Source organism: Hypanus sabinus, chromosome 7, assembly GCF_030144855.1.
Source record: "Hypanus sabinus isolate sHypSab1 chromosome 7, sHypSab1.hap1, whole genome shotgun sequence".
In the NCBI taxonomy this organism is placed as follows: domain Eukaryota; kingdom Metazoa; phylum Chordata; class Chondrichthyes; order Myliobatiformes; family Dasyatidae; genus Hypanus; species Hypanus sabinus.
Window position 1 is genome coordinate 129,603,200 of NC_082712.1, and position 21,863 is coordinate 129,625,062.

Here is a 21,863-nt window from a genome sequence, read left to right on the forward strand (position 1 = left end):
GCGGAGCCAAACCGTTCATGGATCTGTCATCAGAACATGGGCGGGTCGACCGGCCACCCGTAAATAATAATACAGGCTGCCCTTCCGGAGGTCCACATCCAAGAATCTTCATTGAGCTTTTAATGTCTCATGTTCAACCAGCAGCCCCGACGGTATTGAGTCACGTTTGTCAATAACTATCTCCTCCTTTGGTGCGGCATTTGAAATATAGCAAACTGGACTTGTTACAAGAGAAAGATAAGTGCGATAAGAGTTATGTAACCCTCAGGTTCTGTTGGTTGCGTTAAGTCTAGGAAAGACAATCTCTGGCCACACCAAACGTATGAGATTGAGGTGTAAAACCTCCTGTTTGTGTGGATGCTGTGTGATGTGTTACCCTGTTACAAATCTGTACCACGAAATAACAGACAGTACACCAAAAGCAATTAAACGATTTAGTTTTATAATTCTTATTTTGACTAAAGGTTTAGTAAAGTAAAACAAAAAGATAAGGGCCATTTTAATGAAACTGTCTAATGTGCACAAAGTGGAGCTCACGGTTTCTCTTCCACTGGTCCTCCATCAATTTCCCCAGACTTTGTGGACACACTTCAAGTCCACTCCTTTCTGGTGTCTACAGCCTTTCCTTTCTGGCGCCTTCTCTCCCCATCTTCCGCCAAACAAAAGACCCAGATCACCTCAGTCTCAGGCACACAAGAAGAAACACTCCCTTCATTGGACGGCCCACATTCCAAAGCCCCCGTTATCTCTAGCCATAACCCAAACACTGCTGCTACAGAAAAAAATCATTACATTAGCAGTGAAACCTTTCTCAGGGTGTTATACTCTCCTCCCAACAAATTTAGACATGTCCTGATGACATTGCGATAATTTGCCAACCCTTTATGCAAAGCACAAAGTCCAACCCATGTGTAAAGGCAGTGACATAGCTCCCCAAAGCAGTAGGGGCTACACTCTGGAGATAACAACCAGGACATCTCAGTTCTCAACTCTGCCACAATCTCCTCTACCATTCCCTGGGGCAGGCTATCTGTGGTTACTTCACTGCAGGGGATCTCTACCAAGGACTGTACCCTGCTGATAGAGGCCTCCCGTACCTCTGACATATTCTCCTCCTCGTACTTCTTTGATTAGCTCAAGAAACGAGGGAAGGTGGCATGTATTAAGAGACAGTCAGAGATACCAAGCGATCAGGTTCTGGGACTGGGCACCTTACGCTATTTGGTCCATCCTTAACTCAGCCGCCTGAATGGCCCCTCTGTGCCGCAAGCTATTTAGCTGCCTGTCTAGCTGAAAGATGTAGGCAGAAAGCTTCTTCCCCTTCTCCTGACACATGTTCTGTAACCCCATCATGAGCTCCATTAGGCTTCTTGTCACACCAAACACCACCTCTAGTGCTTGCAAGTAGGCCACAGAAGTGGCAAGGGGGTTTTGTGCCTTTACAGCTCTCACTACGTCAGCAGCCTGCCCACTCAAACTTTCAAACAATCGTTGTTGTTTTATGTCATCAGAGCACTGCCACTCACTTAACAACTGCGAGGTCTGCTCCACCCAAGTATCATACTCCTCTTCCCCTTTGGGGGGGGGGGTCTTTGTTCCTGAGAACAGGTGGAGCCTACCATTGCTGAGACTTTAACCCTAGGCATTTTTCCATTTATTCGCCAGAGAGGTAAGGGCGGATACTAACTTTGAATTCCCACTCTTCATTGGGGGACAGGTATTCTCATTAGACATTCCAAATCAGACCACTCCTTCCTTCGCTAAGCAGAAATGAGAGAACCCTGTCTTTGAAGTCTCCACCCCCAGCTATAGGAAACTCAACTTACGATTTGGCCTGCTCCCCTACATTCTCCTCCTCCGGGAAAGTATGGACAGTCCAAATATCCCCTCTCCTGGGGCTCCAGTAGTACCAGGCAGTTCCACTGTCTTTACGTCAGTGCTAGTCTGAACTGAAACAAAGTCTGTGTCTGCCATTTTATCAAATCTCTGCCCCACAATTTTAAGTTTGCCTACAGCTTTAACAGTACTTCAAAGTTGAATTAACAATTCACCAGGACGATAAATATCTACCCCACTCAATGCCCGCAGATTCATTACTGGTAACCCTGTGGATGGACATCACTGCTCAACCCTGGCAGCAGCCATACCCACATATCATAACCGCTTTACTGGACAAAAGTTTAGTGCAGACTTAAACACACAACCCACTGATTCAGTGCAAAGGGCAATCACACAGCATCAAACGGAATCAATCCTGGATGAGCCCCCATTATTGTAACCCCCAGGTTCTGTCGACTGCGTACATCTAGGGAAGACAATCTCTGGCCCCACCAAATGTACGAGATTAAGGTGCAAACCTCTTGTTCCTGTGGATGCTGCGTGATGTGTTACCCTGTTACAAATCAGTACCACGAAATAACAGATATGCAATTAAATGATTTAGTTTTATAATTCTTAATTTGACTAAAGGGTTAGTAAAGTAAAGCAAAAAGAAAAGGGCCATTTTAATGAATATGCACAAGTTGGAGCTCATTGTTTCCCTCCGCTGGTCCTCCATCAATTTCCCTCGGCTTCGTCAACTCCTGGCCTCATTCAAAGTCCACTCCTTTCTGGTGTCTACAACCTCTCCTTTCTGGAATCTTCTCTCCCCATCTTCCACTGAACAAAAGACCCAGATCACCTCAATCACAGGCACACAATAAGAATAAACACTCCCTTCATTGTATGGCCCATATTCCAAATCCCCCGTTATTTCTAGCCATAACCCAAATACTGCTGCTACAGAAAAAGCATTATGTTAGCAGTGAAATTACAATTATCTACCTCTTTGGTGTGAGATTTGAAATATAACAAACACAATTTTGCAAGAGAGAGATAATAAGTGCATTTACAGGATAGATAGTGTTAACCACCAGTTGAATGAGTTTGTAATTTCTGAATAGTTCTAGGCTCATGATTGTAATTGAGCATTTCCAATAGCCTGTGTTCAATGGAAGGAAATTAATTTCAATGTCTTTAATTAGCAACAATAGGGATGTAACTTGGGATGAGCAACTAATTCAATGTGATATATATTTGCTAGTAGTGTATGGAATGACCCAGGTTCAGAGTGACATTAAATTTTCATTTCCATGTATCATCTCTACCTCAAAAAATGCATCAGATACACATCACTCCTGACTCAAAATGTCAGCCCGTGTGTGTACTTTTTAAAAAAAGAAGTTTAGAGGAAGGAGCATGGCTGCTGAAAAGCCCAGGAGGAATTGTCTGTTGGTCAGAACCCTTGTGTACTGTTCTTTCAAGTCCCTTCCATTCCCTCTTCATTGTGGACACCCATTGTAGAGATGGCTAATTGATACTAAGATCCACTTGTGATTCACCCTGTGTTATAACATTTCTCTTAACATTTAATTCTCAGGGAAGCTTCCAACTGAACACAATAATTGATGTTTGACTTGCACACTCTAGGTATTCCCTGAAAAGGAATTTGACACTCATGGAAGTTACCAGAACAACTCAAGTAATGAAACACAGTCAAAATTAGTTACTGATTGAAATCTATGTTTGATTATGTGCACAAATTCAATAGTATGGCACATATTGAACATATGACTGCATGACTAAATTTCTGGATAAGCCCTTTCAATATTGTCATGTCTCTGCTACCATATTGAAGTATTTGCCTGAATTTCCTGTTTAACTCTGGGGTGGAATTAAATCCACAACCATGCTTCAGGAGTATTAGACAGTGTTACCAGTCAGAAAAAGCTTACATTTTTTACGTAGAATATATTAAAGGAATGTAAATTCACTAGCCACAGTTTTACACAGTTCATGCACTGTTCACATACATATTATGTAGAAATGTAAGATTCATTTAACTTGGGTTAATTAAGGTTCATAACCTTTTGTCTCAAATTGGTCACAAAGAACACTTGCCAGAGGGGAACCTTGAGACAGTTCTATCTGTTGACTAAAGTCTTGTTACACATATATAATCACAGCGTATGTGAGGTAATGGCAAGAATTAGGATTTATTGTAAATCCCTTTATACCTGTGAGAAAGTGGTAAATTGCCTTTTGTGAAACATTACAGTCCAGACAATGACAAACAGTTCTGGCTTCTAATCAAGTGATAAAGAAATGGTGAAATATTTTCCAGTCAGAATGCTGTATGATATGAAAGGGGAACATTCAGCTGGTGACTGTTTATAAGAGAAAAATGTTGTTATAAGAGAAAAAGAACAACCATATTGTACCTGTCTGTAAACACTAAACCCTCTTTTCCCATTGAATCCCACAAAACAAATGGAAAAACATCTATTTATTTAGAGATACAGCACAGAACAGGCCCTTCCAGACCTATGAGCTGTGCTGCCCAGCAACCCACTATTTAACCCTTACCTAATCACAGGACAATTTACAATGACCAATTAACCTACTAATGGGTACATCTTTGTACTGTGGGAGGAAACTGGAGCACCTGGAATATACAAGCTTTCTTACAGAGCTGTACTCCGAACTCTGGCACCCAGAGCTGTAATAGCGTCACGTTAACCACCATGCTTCCATGTTGTCCCATTCCTACAGGATGTTTCTCATATTAAACCATTTTAATGGCAATGACAAGGTAACTCACCACTGTTACTTAAGGCCATTAGGCTCATGACTGGACAAGCATCATATGGAAGAAACAATAAATTTTGCAATTTTTTATTTTTAGTCACTCAACACTGTGGATTGCGATTTGATTCACTGTGTCAAATGGGCTGGTAGTCACAACCGAGTCCTTCCTTAGCCACACCCTCTCCCGTCCGAGGCTATGTGAAGACATCTCAGAGTGTAGAGCTGCTGCACTCTTTATCACAAGGCATTCTTTCTGATGTAAGAAGCTCATGAATTAGTGAAGAATTTAGATAATGAGATATTAGGGAAGGGATGCCATTTGAGGATCAGGGTTCATGGTGAGAAAAAGATGGTGAAGGAGGAACGTGGGGGTAGCTAATGGGTCAAAGTACAGTGACAGAAGAAGTGGAGTAAAGACAGTAATTACTTTAATAAGATGGCCATGGCTATTGCTATACCCCACAATGGAATGGGTCAGAGAAAATAACCTATAGATAAACAGTGTGGCAGTACTGCACTGTGAGACATCTTCCCACGAGTCCCTGATCTGGAGAGGGCATGGCAGAGGACTCAGCTGTGACCGCCAATCCAGTCAACACAGTGACATCATATCCAAATCTTATTGCCCCACAGATTTAAATGCTAAAAAGTGACATTTGTTATTTCTTTCACTGTGTTTATTTCCCGCAGCTAAATTCCATTACAAAGAATTTTATTCTGTATCTCAACATTTTGGGCAATGATTTGTGAATTCTATAATGGCAAATTTCTGTAAACCAAATAACTGTAACATGGAGGGGGGGAGGGTGTTACCTGTATTATCTATGCATCAGCTTCAGCCAAATAAATAAAACACACATGATTCCACCAAATCTGTCTATAAAGATAAAATGGACAAAGACTTGGCTAAATAAAGAAATTGTTTTAAAAAATTTATATACTGTAATAAACATTTTATTACTCAAATATTTACTTATAGGAACATTGTGTGATAATATGAAATGATGTATTACTTAAATACAATATCTGAATGTTAAAAACTCTCTTCAATCAATATATCTTCTTTACATTTGCAATTGATGTGGCAGTTTGGAGACGGCCTCCCTCCAATCGAGGACTTAGCGTGCGAAACATCATTGATGCTTGTGTTGTCAGTTTGTTGGATGAGGAATCCTAACGGGATTAGGAAAAAATATTTTAGCATTCTGTTATATGCTTCTGTCTTTCCATTTATCTTGTGAAATAAAAATATAGTTCATAAACTTGTTCCTTTAATATGAGGAAGATCAGTGAGTATGTAATATTGTCATCCTCTGGACCAGATGTTACAGCTTTGTGCAAGTGTTCATTTGCAGAAGCTGGAAGTAGCTTGGCATGCAGGACTGAGAGGGCGATGGTAATCAGAAGTCAGCATTTGGAAGGTCAGTGGGGTGGGGAACAGCAGAAGATCAAAAGTTCAGCAGTGAGACTTAGTAATCAGAAAATGATTTCTAGCTCAGCAATTGGATATGGGAAAATCACTTAATTTGGATGTAGGGAGTACCAGTCGTGCTACTGCTTTCTGACCACAGGAAATCCACACAACAGCAGATAATTTCACATTTAGTTTCCAAATCCACAGTAGCCTTCTAATTTTAATACTTTATTTTATATGACATTTCTTCTGATACCATTTTTTGTATGCCCCAAAATGCTCCATTGTGTCACCATATAATAATGATTTTATACAAAAGACTGCAGGTGCTTGCACCAAACCAGCCCACTGGAACTCTGTGGATCAGACCACAGCAATGGAGGCAAAGGAATAGGCAATGTTTTGGGTCAAGGACTGATATTATAAACTATATGAATTACTTACAGTTGTATTTGCATATTTTACATTTTAATTTCTTCCAAGATAATCCCCCTACACTCACCTCTGGAGCATCTGGACAGTAAATACACCTACATCAAGCTAATGTTTATTGACTACAGCTCTGCCTTCAATGCTATCATTCCACACAAACTCATCACAAAAGTTCAGACCCTGGGAGTCAACACCTCCCTCTGCCACTGGATCCTTGACTTTCAGACTAGCAGACTGCAATCAATAAGGATAGGCAGCAACACCTCCATCACAATTATTCAAAGTAAATTTATTATCTAAATACATATACATATGTTACCCATATACTACCTTGAGATACATTTTGCAAATATTTACAGGAAAAAAAGAAATACTATAGAATTTATGAAAAACTATACACAATGATTGACAAACAACCAATCTGCAAAAGAAGTCAAATCACAAAAATAATGAAATAAATAAATAATACAGAGAACATGAGTTGTTGAGTACTTGAAAGTGACTCTATATGTTGAGGAGTCAGTTCAGCGTTTAGGTTCAGGAGCCTATGGTTGTGTAATACCTATTCTGAAACAGGGTAATACCCACTTCTGTACCTTCTGCCCAATGGTAGTAGTGAGAAGAGAGCCTGGCCTGGATGATGGGGGTTCTTGGTTGTGGATGCTGTTTTCATGTGATGGTGCTCTGGATATTGTGCCATACAGTGGCAGCTTAACTGAAAAGCTAAGATGAATTTGCCAAAAATGTGGTGTCCAGTTAATAGCAAAAAGTGAGGACACAATAAGGAAAAGGTTAAGCAAAATGACACCTAAAGAATTGTGTCAGGGAGCTGTGTACTCCAAACCTCTACCACCAAACCAAAAAGCTTATATTGGTGAGACTGAAAGGCATTGAAGACCAGGATAGCAGAACATAAGAGTGCCTTAAAACACTCGAGAATAGAATGAACTGGGGTCACTGAACACTGCCTATCATGCTCATATAGGCCAAGGACTGATGAGGCCAATGTCCTTGGCAAGGAAGAGAATACCTACAAGAGAAAGATTAGGGAATCACTAGAGGTGGAGCATGTGGGGAATCTAAATATAGGTTCTAAGAGTGCAGAGAGAGCTCCAGTCTGAGACCTTGCATTCCTAAAGAATATTGGGCCTAAAAAATATTGACCAATCAGAACAAGGCCAATTCAACCTAACTGATCAGCAATAGGCAATTCAAATCCAGCAAATCAGGATTGAGCATTAAGCCCCACCCATGCTGCTCACTCAAAAGGGTATATAAGGAGGTGTCTCAGGACTTGTCATTTGACTAACTTGTGCATGAGGAAGACAATTGGTTTTATTGTTGAAACACTGTATTCAGTATCTGTATGTGACTGTTAAGGCCAAAGGATAGTACAGATAGATTTAAAAAACATTCCCTCCATGACAGAAAAGCAAAGGAGCTTGGTCATTCATTTCAGGAAGGGAGGCAGTGCACATGCTCCTATCTTCACCAAGTGTTAAGGTTAAGAGAAAGAGAGTTTCATTTCTAGGAATGAACATCACCAAAAATTTGTTTTAGTCCAAACGCGTAGTCACCACGACCATGAAAGCATACCAACACCTCTACTTCTTCAGAAGGCAAATGAAACTTGGCATGTCCCTGTTGATCCTTACTAATATTTTTCGATAACTATTAGAAAGCATTAGACCAGACTGCATAACAGCTTGGTATCACAACAACTTTGCATGTGACCACAAGAAATGGCAGAGTTATGGACACAGCTCAGCACATAAGGGAAACGAGACTCCCATCCATGGATTATGCCTCGGTAAACCAGCCAGCATAGTCAACAACCCCACCTACCTCAGACATTCTCCCTTCTCCCCTCTTCCATCACGCAGAAGATACAAAAGCCTGCAAGTACCAAGATCAAGGACAGATTTTACCCCAGTTTTAAAACTCCTAATGGTTCCCTAGTACTATAAGATGTACCCTTGACCTCATCATTTACCTTATTATGATCTTGCACTTTACTGATTTTCTGCACTGCACTTTCTCTGTAGCTGTTATTCTTTATTCTTCATTGTTATTGTTTGCACTTCTACCCACAAGACAAACTTCCACTGTAACTATGTACAAATAATGATAATAAACTAATTCCAATTTCCTGCCAATAAGACCATAAAACATAGCAGCAGAATTAGGCCATCTGGTCCATTGAGTCTGCTCCGCCATTCAATTATAGCTGATCCTTTTTTACTATCTCCTTCTCAACCCCAGTTCCTGGCCTTCTCCCTGTAACCTTTGATGCTATGTCCAGTCAAGAACCTATCAATCTTTGCCTTAAATACGTCCAATGACCTGGCCTCCACATCTGCATGTGGCAACAAATTCCACAAATTCACCACCCTATGGGTAAAGAAATTTCTCCACATCTTTGTTTTGAAAAGGCAGCCCTATATCCTGAGGCTATGCCCTCTTGTCCTAGATTCTCCCTGCAGGGGAAACATCCTTTCCAGATCTATTCTGTCTAGGCCTTCGAAAGGTTTCGATGAGATCCGCGCCCCCCCCCCCCCCACCATCCTTCTGAATTCTAGCGAGTACAGACCCAGAGCCATCAAACATTCCCTGTATGATAACCCTTTCATTCCTGGAATCATCCTTGTGAACCTCCTCTGGACCACTTCCAATGTCAGCACATCTTTTCAAAGATGAGGGGCCCAAAACTGTTCACAATATTCAAGGTGAGGCCTCACCAGTGCCTTATAAAGCCTCAGCATCACATCCTTGCTCTGAAATTCTAGACGTCTTGAAATGAACACTAACATGGTATTTGCCTTCCACAGCACCAACTCAACCTGGAAATTAACCTTCAGGGTGTTCTGCACAAGGACTCCCAAGTCCCTCTGCATCTCAGATTCTTGGATTTGCTCCCCGTTTAGAAAATAGTCCGCACATTTATTTCTGCTTCCAAAGTGCCGACCATGCATTTCCCAACATTGTATTTCATTTGCCACTTTCTTGTCCGTTCTCCTAATTTGTCTGTTCGTCTGCATCCTACCTGTTTCTTCAACACTACCTGCCCCTCCACCAATCTTCGTATCTTCTGCAAACTTGTCAACAAAGCCATCTATTCCATCATCTAAATCATTTATATACAACATAAAAAAGGTCCCAATAACTAGCACCTCTACTATCTTTAATTCCACTGTAATTTTTCAGTGAAACTTGTTCAATTCTGAGATTAATAGCTGTAAACTTGGAGGGTGGAGTGCACAAAAGGTTAAAAATACTTCTAAGATTACATGTCAAGGGAAGCAACATTTAGTTTGATATACAGAACTATACCATGTTGTAGAGCTCCATCTGGCTGCCACTAAAGGTATCTCCAAAATGGGTTCCTTTTGATCATGAAAGAGAATTACAGAACAAGATTAAAATTACCTTTACCTTCTCGAAACTTCTTGTTTTCTTAGTGATATACACAGCTACAAGAAATCAACTGAAAACTTGCACTAAATTATTACTTCATATTTGCAATTTTTTGCATAATAATTCTATTTTTAAGTTCAAAGTTGAAATTAAATTTATTATCAAGGTACGTATATGCCACAACTATACAACCCATAGGGATTCATTTTCTTGCAGGCATACTCAATAAATCTATAATAGAATAATAACCATAACAGAATCAATGAAAGACTATACCATCTTGGGTGTTCAACCAGTGTGCTAAAAACAAACGGTGCATATACTAAGTCAGATATAGATATAGAAGAGCTTAGGAGAATCAATGGCACCAAAGGGCGACTCCTTTGCTTGCATCTTTGGAAGTAGCCCTATTTCTATCCTTAATATCTCAATTTTTTTTCCCTTTCAGGGTTCTTTTGAATACCCTGATCTGGAGTTACACACTAACTACAGTTCTTTGTGGGAATGGAAGCAGCTCTCGGGGTTTCACGACTGACCATTATTCGGCACGCCAAGGGCACGGCCTAAGAGCTTCAGTCACCTTCAGAGGTCTGGGATTTCATGGCTCTGGTGACGGGGGGGATCAGAGGTCAGTGTCGGGCAGGAGATTGGTGTGTTGTGGGAGTTGTAAGATCTAAGGCTGTGTACCCGGAGACCTGAGATCTTTGGGCACAGAGCTCGGAAAAAGCGACGTAATGGACTTTTAACATTGTAAACCAGTGAGTTGTTTGTTATGTCTACCGTTTTGCTTTGAAAGGGAGACACCTCTTTCTCCCTTATTAGGGAGAGAGAGAGAGAGAGAGAGAGAGAGAGAGAGTGGAATGTTGAATACTGGGTGAATGAGTAATCTTTGGAGTACTGCAAGTCTGTATTTTTGCTGTTGCCTTTGCTGCACACTTGAGTGCTCAGTGGTGGATGCCAATGCTTTTTTGCTGGTGGGGGGATAGGGGATTATTGCTTGCTGCTGCTTACGCGTGGGAGGGAGAGGAGCTGGGGAGGTCTTTGGGGTTCCAACATTTAACTGTTATTCATTCTTTGGGGGCACTCCTCTGTTTTTTGTGGATGGTTATAAAGAAAAAGCATTTCTGGATGTATATTATATACATTTCTCTGATATTAAATGTACCTATTGAAACTCTTGATAATAATACCAAATCAAAGGTGGAGATGAATCAGTATTTAGGAGAGAGATTAAAACTCTGGCTGATGGTGCCATAACAACAACCTTTTACTCAATATTAGCAAGACCAAGGAGCTGATTATTAACTTCAGCAGGAGGAAACCAGGGATCCATGAGCTAATCCTCATTGGAGGATCAGAGGTGGAGAGGGTCAGCAACTTAAAACTCCTTGGATTTCAGAGCAGCACACAAGTACAAATATGAAGAAAGCATGGCAGGGCCTCTACCTCCTCAGGAGTTAGCGTAGAATCAGCATGACATCTAAAACTTTGACAAACTTCTATAGATGTGTCGTGGAGAGTATATTGACTGGCTGCATCACAGCCTGGTATGGAAACATCAATGCCCTTGAACAAAAAATCCAACACAAAGTAGTGGATACGGCCCAGTCTATCATGGGTGAAGCTCTCTCCATCATTGAGCATATCTACATGAGCCTCAGGACTAACACCACCAAGTTCAGGAACAGTTATTACCCCACAACCATCAGGCTCTTGAACCAAAGGGAATAACATCATTCAATTTCACTTGCCCCAGTGGACTCACTTTCAAGGACTCTTCATCTCATGTTCTCAATATTTATTGTTCACTTATTATTATTTTAATTTTCCTTTTGTATTTACACAGTTCATTGTCTTCTGCACTCTGACTGAACACTCAAGTTGGGTAGTCTTTCACTCATTCTGTTATGATTATTATTCTATAGATTTATTGAGTATGCCCACAAGAAAAGGAAGCTCAAGGTATATGGTGACATATATGAACTTTGATAATTAATTTATTTTGAATTTTAAACTTTAATAATGGAAAAGAGTTCTCAGAATGAAAACATTTTGATCTAAGTCTTCAGCTAGCAGTATCATAGCAACTGGATGAAGTTCGTCAAATTTTGAGATGACATTTTATTTCAAACCTCAAGGAGGAATAAGTCAAAGAAATCAATGGAACTTAAGTTAGATACCTCCAGGAAAATATGGTTTCTACATCAAAGACCTGAAGTAAAAATGGATGGATGCAAAGCCTACAGCATCATGGATATGTCAAATGAAGAACTAGGCTTGGCACTCTTGTTCCTCTGAGTGAAGATGAGCAGTAAACTAATATAATAATATCGATGAGCCAATATTATGGTTTATTCATTTTGCCAGCCATCTAATGGACTTGGAACATATATGTTCATACAGTTTTGCTTACCAGATGTATGTGGCTGTATTTGATGAAGGCAAGGGCCAGATCTACATTCTTCTAAATCCTTTACGCCTGCACCGACAACCAGTACTTTATTGATATTAGCTAATCCCAGCACCTAAGATATATGCAAAAAGTAAATCTATGCTAAGCAATGCCAAGGAAAGTTTCAGCAATGTAAGTTCTAAAATCTAACCACACTGCACATTACCTCCGCTAAAATTTGAGTACATTTGTCAAATAAGAATTCCCTTTCATAAAGCAATGTAAATACTGTTTGATTATGTTATGATTTCCCAAGTGTTTTGCTACTATTTCCTTAAAGATGGATCCAAATATTTTCTCAATGATAGGCATTAGACTAACTGGCTTACTTTCACTTTCCCTTTTTTGAATAGGGCATTAAATTTGCAGTTTTCTAACTTGACAGAAAATAGGGAATTTTGGAAGATCACAACCAAACTATATATATCTTTGTTGCCACTCCACCTAACACCTGCTGCCGTCTAGAGACCTGTTAACTTTAGCCTATTAATTTTCATGCCATCAAGCTGGAGGCTACCAGATGGAATACAAGGTATTGCTCCTCCAGCCTGAGACTGGCCTCAATCTGGCAGTAGTGGGGGCATGGACTGACATGTCGGAATGGGAATGGGAAGTATGATTGACATGGATGGCCACTGAGAAATCCCGCTTTCTGTGGCGGATGGAGCAAAGGTGCTCAGTGAAGCGAGCACTAACTGTCCACTCTCTCTGTGCCTCTTATATCATCTTCTACATCTCTATCAAATCACTCCTCATTCTCCTTCTCTCCTAAGAGAAAAGCCCTAGCTTGCACAACTAGCCTTATAAATCATTCTTTCCAATCTAGACAGCATCCTGGCAAATTTTCTCTGCACCCCCACTAAAGGTTCCACACCTTTCCTATATTGAGGTGAACAGAACTGAAAACAATATTCCAAATGAGGTCTAACCAGAGTTTTATAGAACTGCAACATTACTTCGCAGTTCTTGAACTTAATGCCCCAACTGATGATGGCCAACATACCATATACCTTCTTAACCATCCCATCTTTTAGGCTGCAACTTTGAGGGATCTATGGATTTGAACCCTAAGAACTCTCTGTTCCTTCATGCTACTAAGAATCATGCTGTTAATCCTGTGATCTGCCTTCAAGTTCATCCTTCCAAAATGAATCACTTCACCCTTTTCTGGGTTGAAATCCATCTGCCACTTCTCAGAACAGCTCTGCATCCTATCAATGTTCCATTGTAACCTACGACAGCCTTCTACACTATCCATCACCACCAACGTTTGTGTCATCTGCAAAATTACTAATCCACCCTTCCATTTCCTCATACAAGCCATTTATAAAAATCACAAAAAGCTGGGGTCCCAGAACAAAACCCTGTGGAAAAGGTAAAAAAGTACCTACGAGCATTTGGAGAGGTACAGTCTACTCATGGATAGTCAACAGGGCTTTCTGAAGGGAAGATCGTGCCTCACGAGCTTGATTGAGTTTTTTGAATAGGTAACAAATTAAATTGATGAGGGTATGGCAGTGGATGTGGTCTACATGGACTTTAGCAAGGCATTTGACAAGGTCCCTCACGAGAGACTCATCCAGAAAGTCATGAGGCACGGGATAAGTGGAACCTCAGCTGTTTGGACAAAAAAATTGGCTTAAAGGAAGAAAGCAGAGGGTAGTTGTGGAAGGAAAGTATTCTGCCTGGAGGTTGGTAACTAGTGGAGTGCCGCAGGGATCTGTTCTGGGACTCCTGCTATTTGTGATTTTTATAAATGACCTGGATGGATGGGTGAGTAAGTTTGTGGATGACACAAAGATTGGAGGAGTTGTGGATGGAGCTGTAGGTTGTCGAAGGTTACAAGAGGATATAGACAGGAGGGAAGTTTATGGGAGACATCAGGGGTAAGTTTTTTACACAGAGGGTTGTGAGTGCCTGGAATGGCTTGCCAGGGATGGTGGTGGAGGCCAAAACATTAGGGGCATTTAAGAGCCTCTTGGGCAGGCACATGGATGAAAGAAAAATAGGTTGTTATGGGGTAGTGTGGGTTTAGTACTTTTTTTTAAGGATTATATTGGTTGGCACAACATGAAGGGCTGAAGGGCCTGTACTGTGCTATAGTGTTCTATGGTTCTATGGAACACCACTGGTCACCAATCTCTAGGCAGAATACACCCCATCTGCCACCATTCTCTAAGGACAAGCTAATTCTGAATCCACACAGCCAAGTTTCCCCGGATCCCAAGCCTCCTGATTTTTTGAATGAGCCTACCACTGGGAAACTTGTCAATTGCCTTACTAAAATCCGTAAACAACACACCCACTACTCTGCCTTCATCATTATGCTTTATCACTTCCTCAAAGAATTCAATCAGGCTCATCAGGCACAAAGCACGTCAACTATCTCTAACCAAACTGTGCTTCTCCAAAGCACAAATCCTGGCTCTAAGAATGTTCTTCAAGTTTGCCAACCACTTAAGTAAGACTCACTAGTCTATAATTCCCAGGATTTTCCCTATTATCTTTCTTAAACAAAGGAATAATATTTGCCACCCTCCAATCATCTGGTATTACTCCAGTAGCCAGTAAGGATGCAAAGATATTTGGCAAAGGTGCAGCAATCTCTTTCCTTGCTTCCTATAGTAATTTGGGTTATATCCAGTCCAGTCCTGGGAACACATCTATCCTAATGTTCTTCAAAGTTTCCAGAGCATCCTCTTTCTTAATGTTGACAAGTTCCATGGACTCCGGTCACCTTGACCATGGAGATATAAGGAAATTTATGGCAAAAATTAGTTATTCCTCACTTTTTTTTGAGGGGTTACTACAAGTGTGCTTTTAAAAGACAGCAGGTATCAAAAATCTACCTTCACTTATTCACAGTTTTAATCTAGTAAATGTGGAATATTACAGAGATACTAATTTCAAAGCAGCTATGGATCACTTAAGATCTAAGAAACACCTATATTTCTGTAAAGCTACTGATTTCTACAAATACAGTATAATTCTCTACCTTCTGTAAAGCTTATCAATATCTAAAAAAACTTCATACCTGGTGAGTGGTTTTGGAAATATAACAAGGAGCATCATATTGTTTCTGTGACTGCACATCCTCAGCGCTTCCATAAACAAGAAAGGCATCCTCTACAGTCCCATCATAAAGATCAAATTTGTTATTTTTTTCTATATCCACTATATAAGAACGAACCAGGTAAGCACAGACACTGTTATATGTCCAATCCTAGAATAAAATTAGTAAGTGAATTCAAATTTACAGCTTTTAAAAATTTTTTATATCAAAGGCTACTTTCCCCTTCTGCTAGTGATCAAATGCATCACATTCATGAATTTGCAAATGAGTGGAAAACATTCTCCACCTCACAAATGTTCCTGACCTTTGAAGCTCAGAAGCCTCTTCACCCTCCACTACTGGCCACTTACTCACCCTTCTCACCATTTCCTGCTACCCCACTAGTCCGTAATAAGTGAGATGCGGGAATGAAGGCATTGCAACTAATGACACTCAGTTCTAGCCTGCCTTCTGTTTGACAGAGAGACAGAAAAAGAGGAAAAGAAGGGAGAGTTACACTGAAAAAAATAGAAGAGAGAGTAGGGATAGAAGAAAAAGTATAGAGAGAGACAGTAGTGTTACGAACCCCGTAACTGGGTTACTTACCAGCAAAGATAGACGTCCGTTGGAGTCTGATGATACTATTTTTAACAGTATTTATTAGTAAAAATACACAAAAATAATATCAATGCAAATATACAGATAATATACGTCGTCAATACTAAACCTAAAAGTGCGGGTATAATAATAATCAACAAGAAACAAGCTCTATCGTTGTCCAGGGGATAATGAATTGTCTGATGGAAATATACAGTTCATTTCAGTTCACACAGGCTGCCGTCATTTGTTTGTTGCTGTGTTGCAATTGTTGGAGAGAGAGAGAGATAGAAGAATGGGAACAGTTACCGCTAAGTGTTTTGCCAACCTTCCTTTATGATTTCGATCCGTCGGTGTCCCATTGTTGTGGCCGTTCAAGTGTGACCTCTCCTTTAGCTAAACCATTCTTCTGTGATGAGCCCGCCACCCAGGCAAGGGAGGACACACACTGGCTTCGCTATAAAACACTGTCACTGGATTTCTAGCGTTTCTCCTGGTACGTCTAAAGGGGTGTTCCCCAAACCTGTCTTTTATCCTCACTCACGGGGTCTCAGGTGTCAATCAGGTTGGGATGGTGCAATCCCTCAACCAGACCACTCTGGTTATCCTCTGAGGGGTTTCAATGAATAGAACAGTACTCAATACACAATTCCTTCTCCAAGAGACAATAGCAATAATCAGTGGTTCCGTTCCGCTTTTGTTAGGAGACATTCCAAGCCTTGTGTATTCTGCCGTGTCTATAACGACTGCCTTGGCTGTTATCCTGTGTCTCTCCCATTACTGACATGCTGTGTACCTCTCTCATTTCCTGGGTCCCAGACCCTTAATAATAGTGATCTTGTGATTCTCAAAAAGGAGGGGGCGACTTTGCACCCTTCGGCCCATCAGAGTTGCTCCACATTCGTAACAGTAGAGAAAAATGAAAGATTGAGCATGGGAAAGAAAAGAAATGATGGAGAGAAAAAGAGCGGGGGAGAGTAGGAAGGAGCAAGAGCTCTGTAGAGGGAAGGAAGTAAAGAAAGGAAGAGAAACAATGGGAGAGAAAGAAAGAAAGGGGGGCAATGAACAAGCGGTGAGGAGTAAGCGTCTGGGTGAACATGAGTGGGAAAGAGGTGAGAGGGTGTGCAAAAAGGTGATTCACTTTATTCAAATGAGTGTCACGCAGTAAATGAAATTATATCCCATGGGTTCTATGTGCCAAATATCAAACATTCGCTATTGTTTGAATTTCATGGACAGTACAAGTCATCAACATTGTTTCTATAAACCTTTCTTAAAAACATATGAAGTCTATCTCATTTCACTCCAACATTTTGTACTTACTAATTCATTACTTTCCCCATTACTTTTTATTCTTTGTCCAAATAGTTTTATTTGACTATTTCTTCAACAGGTTTAAGAATTGACACCAGTGTTGTTGCTTCTAACACTGTTCTGCATGAAGGCAGTTCTCTGTTTAGAGTGCAGGCTTGGATGAATTTACCTTCATTTTCTCAAGGAGCATATCAATAGTTGCCTGTTAGGTGAACTTTCTCTATGATTTTAAGGACAAAAGTCATAGTTACCTGATATGTAATATCCTCCATCATAATACCTACAGCAATACGAATACCCAATGCCAACCAGATTTTATATTCAAGAGAAGGAAATTCAGAGAAGACATCAAAAGCCTCAAAGAGGTCATCAATGGAGATATAACAAGTCTGAAAAGAAATAAGAGTAGCAAAATGTATAAAAAATGTTGGCATGAATAAAATTTACTAAAAACTAAATCTACAGATATTTTACATTAACTTTAATTTCTTGTGGAAAGTTAAATCAAAGTGAGAATGTCAAAGATTCATTTCAGTCAATAGATTACAATTTTATATATAGTAATCTATAAGAAGTTTGCTTCTACCTATTTATTTTACTCTATTTGAAAGCATGTCTAATAAGACTACGAAAATTTAAATTTATGATGATCATTAGGTGTAGCAAATGATAAAAATGCCTTTTTTGCTTTTCGATATGTGTTTAATTTTTGTATAAAATGTGTATATTTACTCAATACTGAAAAGAAAGGATTGTAATTATAATTTTCAGAGTTGTTTGCTAGATTAATGTGTTCTATTAAATTTTATTTCATTTTCTTAGATATGTTGAAAGAGTAACAATCATTTAAGGTAGATAGTAAGCCCCGAAATTGAAATGTAGTGCCCGTGATTTTTGCTTTATCTGTGTAAATCACACATAAGAGCCACCCTATACATGTTATAAAGCAGTCATGCCAATTTCCAGAGAAGTACAACCCATCAGAAATTTAGGTGGAGCATCTCCAGGCACTAGTCATTTTAGTACATTTGATATTTTCCACCTTCAGTCACATGTTATCTGAAATTTATAATGTTCCTGGTTTAAAAAGGTACAAAGTCTACACTTACGTTACGAATGTGCCACAACTCTGAGGGGCCGAAGGGTACAAAGTAGCCCCCTCCTTTTTGAGAATCGCAAGATCGCTATTAATTCGGGTCTGGGACCCAGGAAATGAGAGAGAGACATCCAGAACACACAGGCTTGGAATGTGTCCTGGCCTCCGCAAGGCGGAACCCTTGATAACGGCTATTGTCTCTTGGAGATGAAATTGTGTATTGAGTACTGTACTATTCATTGAAGCCCTCAGGGAATGACCAGAGTGTGCTGATTGAGGGATTGCATCATCCCAACCTGATTGACATCTGAGACCCCATGAGTGAGGATAAAAGAGGGTCTGGGGAACAATCCCTTCAGACGCACCAGGAGAAATGCTCGAAATCCCGTGACAGCGTTTAATAGCGACAGCCGGTGGAGGGCTTGCGTGCGTCCTTTCTTGTTGCCTGGGATTGGGGCCTTACCACGGAAGAACGGCTTAGCTAAAGGACCGGCTACACCAACGGAACTCTCGAAGGATTGACATCATAAAAAGGAAAAGCTGGCAAGTTTCTAAAATCTCTCTCTTGACTCCAACCAAAGGCTGCAGCCTGAATGAATTGAGTGACTTTTATATTTCCATCGAACAATACATTATCCCCTAGACAACAATAGAGCTTATTTCTTATTATTATTATACTCGCACTTTTAGATTTAGTATTGATGATGTATGTTATCTGTATGTTTGCATTGATATTATTTTTGTGTACTTTTACTAATAAAGACGGTTAAAAATAGTACCATCAGACTTCAATGGACCTCTCTATCTTTGCTGGTAAGTGACCCAGTTACGGGGTTCGTAACAACTTAGGAGACATAAGTTTTGGAGACTACCAACCATTTTGTCATTGCCTGTATGTCACTCATGGATTTTTAATGCTGCACGTATTTATTTCATAATTACTGGAGCTCACAGTGCTTGTTACTTTCAAATTTACCCATGGCACAATATCATGATATCTGCCTGAATGATGCACTCACACCTCATAGTAAAAGAGCATCATTTATAACGACTCAAAATGAGTGTGGGGACACACACACAATGAAGACACTTGTCTACTCCCCTCCCATGTTGTTCATGACTTCCTTAGAAGCTTTTTATGGTTATCGTTACCAAGCAGAAGATTCCTTACTCACTTCAGAATAACTGCATAGGTCACATTCTAACAGTAAAATCAGGATGAAAACCATCCTAATGATTTTTGAAGATAACATTTTCCAGTTTTGTAATCTTAGGGTGGAGGGCAAGGATTCCCTATTTGGTATTAGCACAAAGCACATAATTAGTTTTTTACACAAAGTGCAAACTACAATTTCTTGACAGGTATGTTCAATGTTTGTGTGAATACTAAATCTAAGGCCATCTAAATAGATCAGAATGATAATAAGGTCTTACTCTCACATGCTTGTGACCTTACAATCACACTTGCTTTAGGTTCAGTATAGATCAAAACTAAATATCCATGTGCACCAGCAGATCATTAGGCAACCAACCTTGGACCATTGAGCAGTGTAGAAGAGCATAAGAAATGAAGGAGTAGATGCACATCAGAAGCAGATACTATTCCAACAAAACTGCAAATCATGTTAGCCAGTAGTGTAGCACATTGTACAAGGCAATGAGATACTCCACAGTGCTGCCATGGTATTCTCAAGCAATACATGTTAAGCAATAATCTATTCCTCAATTCTCAGTTTGGCTTTCATAATGATTGTTTAACTCTAGACATCATTACAGCTTTGTTACAAAATGTTTACAAAAGAAATGAGAATGTGTGACTAGTAAGTATTCAAGACGCCCTAGCACAAGGAAGTATTTGTAATGTGCTGATCTAACAACAGTGAATAAGTCTGATGTCACTCAGGACAAATCATCCTGTTTCGATCTGCACTCTATTAAATTTCCACCTTGAGTATGCACCTTCTCCATTAAAAATCTACTGTGGCTGCAATATGTGGCATCATTAATAAACTGTATATTCTAGTAACTTGCCTAGATCTTGATAATGCCTCTTAAACTATGATTTCTATTTCCTATATGGATAAAGAGGATTAGGTGCATGGGAATAACACCATCTTCCAAGACACATTCAACCATAGGAATGGGAATACATTTCCTTTTTTTGATGGTTCAATATTTCGGAACTCTCTTCACAGCAGTGTTAAATACCCCTACAAAACAAACCATAAGATTCATAGAGGCTCGCTGTCATCTTCTCAAGGACATGAACAAATTACAGAAAATGTCTTAATTTTCTCTCTAGAATTTTTTCTCACACTTGGAATATTCAACAAACATTGTTACTAAAACCTAACCACAAGCCCACTAGTCAGAGATCTTAAGAAAATTCCAAAGATAGGGTGTAGGTAGTTAGTGCAATTGTGTTTAACTATGCTCTCTGATTTGATCTCTGGTTTAAGCTAACACCTTTGAAGCACAGTGACAACTTGCTGGCACCAAACAGAACTACTGATTACTTTATTAATGACACTTTTTCTGGTAAACAATCACTACAACCAATAGTGCGTAACTTTCCTTTTGGAATTGAGCTTCTGAACCAGATGTATGACCTAGCATTTATGTGGTATGAACTTAAGTCTCGATGGTGCAGGACATTTGTGCTATGGTATGTATGGGCCATATCGAGCGTGGGGAAAGAGCCAATGTATAGCTATTGCTGGACCGGACTTCAAAGCAGCAAAACCAAGGCACCAGGACCCAGGCTTGAGACCGAGGAACAAGCCAACAGTTGACTGATTTAAGTGCTGGGCCAGATTGGAAAAGTCATGTATGGGCCAAATCAAGGTGGCGGGACCCAGGCCCAAGAGCATATCAAAGTGGTACAGCCTGGATCTGAGAGCAAAGAATGACCTGCTGTTTGTCCAATTTAAGTGCTGGGCCAGATTGAAAAGATCAGGGTTTTAAGGCTGGGGTTCAGCTCGCTGGTCAAGAGGTTCACTTGTCTCTGCGCTGAACTGAGGCTATGGTATGCAACTAACAGGCTCCTGAATCGGCTGTGACTGGCTTCATGGTTGTGGACTCCACGTCAAAAGCAAATTATATTATCAGCTCCATAAGTCAGGGGTGGCATACATCCCCAAAAATGCAAATGCAAAAGGTTTGTTAGCACATTGCATGCAGAGCCACTCTTCAATTCTTTGAAATCCACTATGATAAGAAGACAGATGATTATCCTAATGCCACATGAAGCTATGAATTTTTTTTTGCAATACATGATGATGGAAGATACATTTTGAAATAATCAAGACCTAGTGTATACTTAAGTATTTAGATAGTAAACAGATTAAATAACAATAATCTTAAAATGTTATTTTCCAATTGTCTTTGTAAAATTTTATTAATAATATTAAACAGGTTTTCTAAAGTTATTCATATATTTCAATCTATCTCTGTTATACCTTTATTC

At 39.9% G+C, this 21,863-nt stretch overlaps 1 protein-coding gene across 2 annotated transcripts in view; it reads right to left on the bottom strand.

The window, feature by feature from the left end:
- Positions 1 to 5,607: 5,607 nt before the first annotated feature.
- The window catches only part of LOC132397184 (sodium/hydrogen exchanger 10-like), a 56,049-nt gene continuing 39,793 nt past the window's right edge, over positions 5,608 to 21,863 (bottom strand). Inside the window, exons 4-8 of one of the 2 annotated variants that reach the window (XM_059975594.1) lie at positions 17,553 to 17,690; positions 15,373 to 15,561; positions 12,300 to 12,411; positions 9,803 to 9,855; positions 5,608 to 5,799 (exon numbers count right to left, since the gene is read on the bottom strand). In XM_059975594.1, coding sequence (XP_059831577.1) covers positions 5,677 to 5,799; positions 9,803 to 9,855; positions 12,300 to 12,411; positions 15,373 to 15,561; positions 17,553 to 17,690 — 615 coding nt within the window. In that variant the 3' untranslated portion in view covers positions 5,608 to 5,676. The remainder of the gene's footprint in view (positions 5,800 to 9,802; positions 9,856 to 12,299; positions 12,412 to 15,372; positions 15,562 to 17,552; positions 17,691 to 21,863) is intronic. The other variant, XM_059975595.1, reaches the window with a different exon arrangement.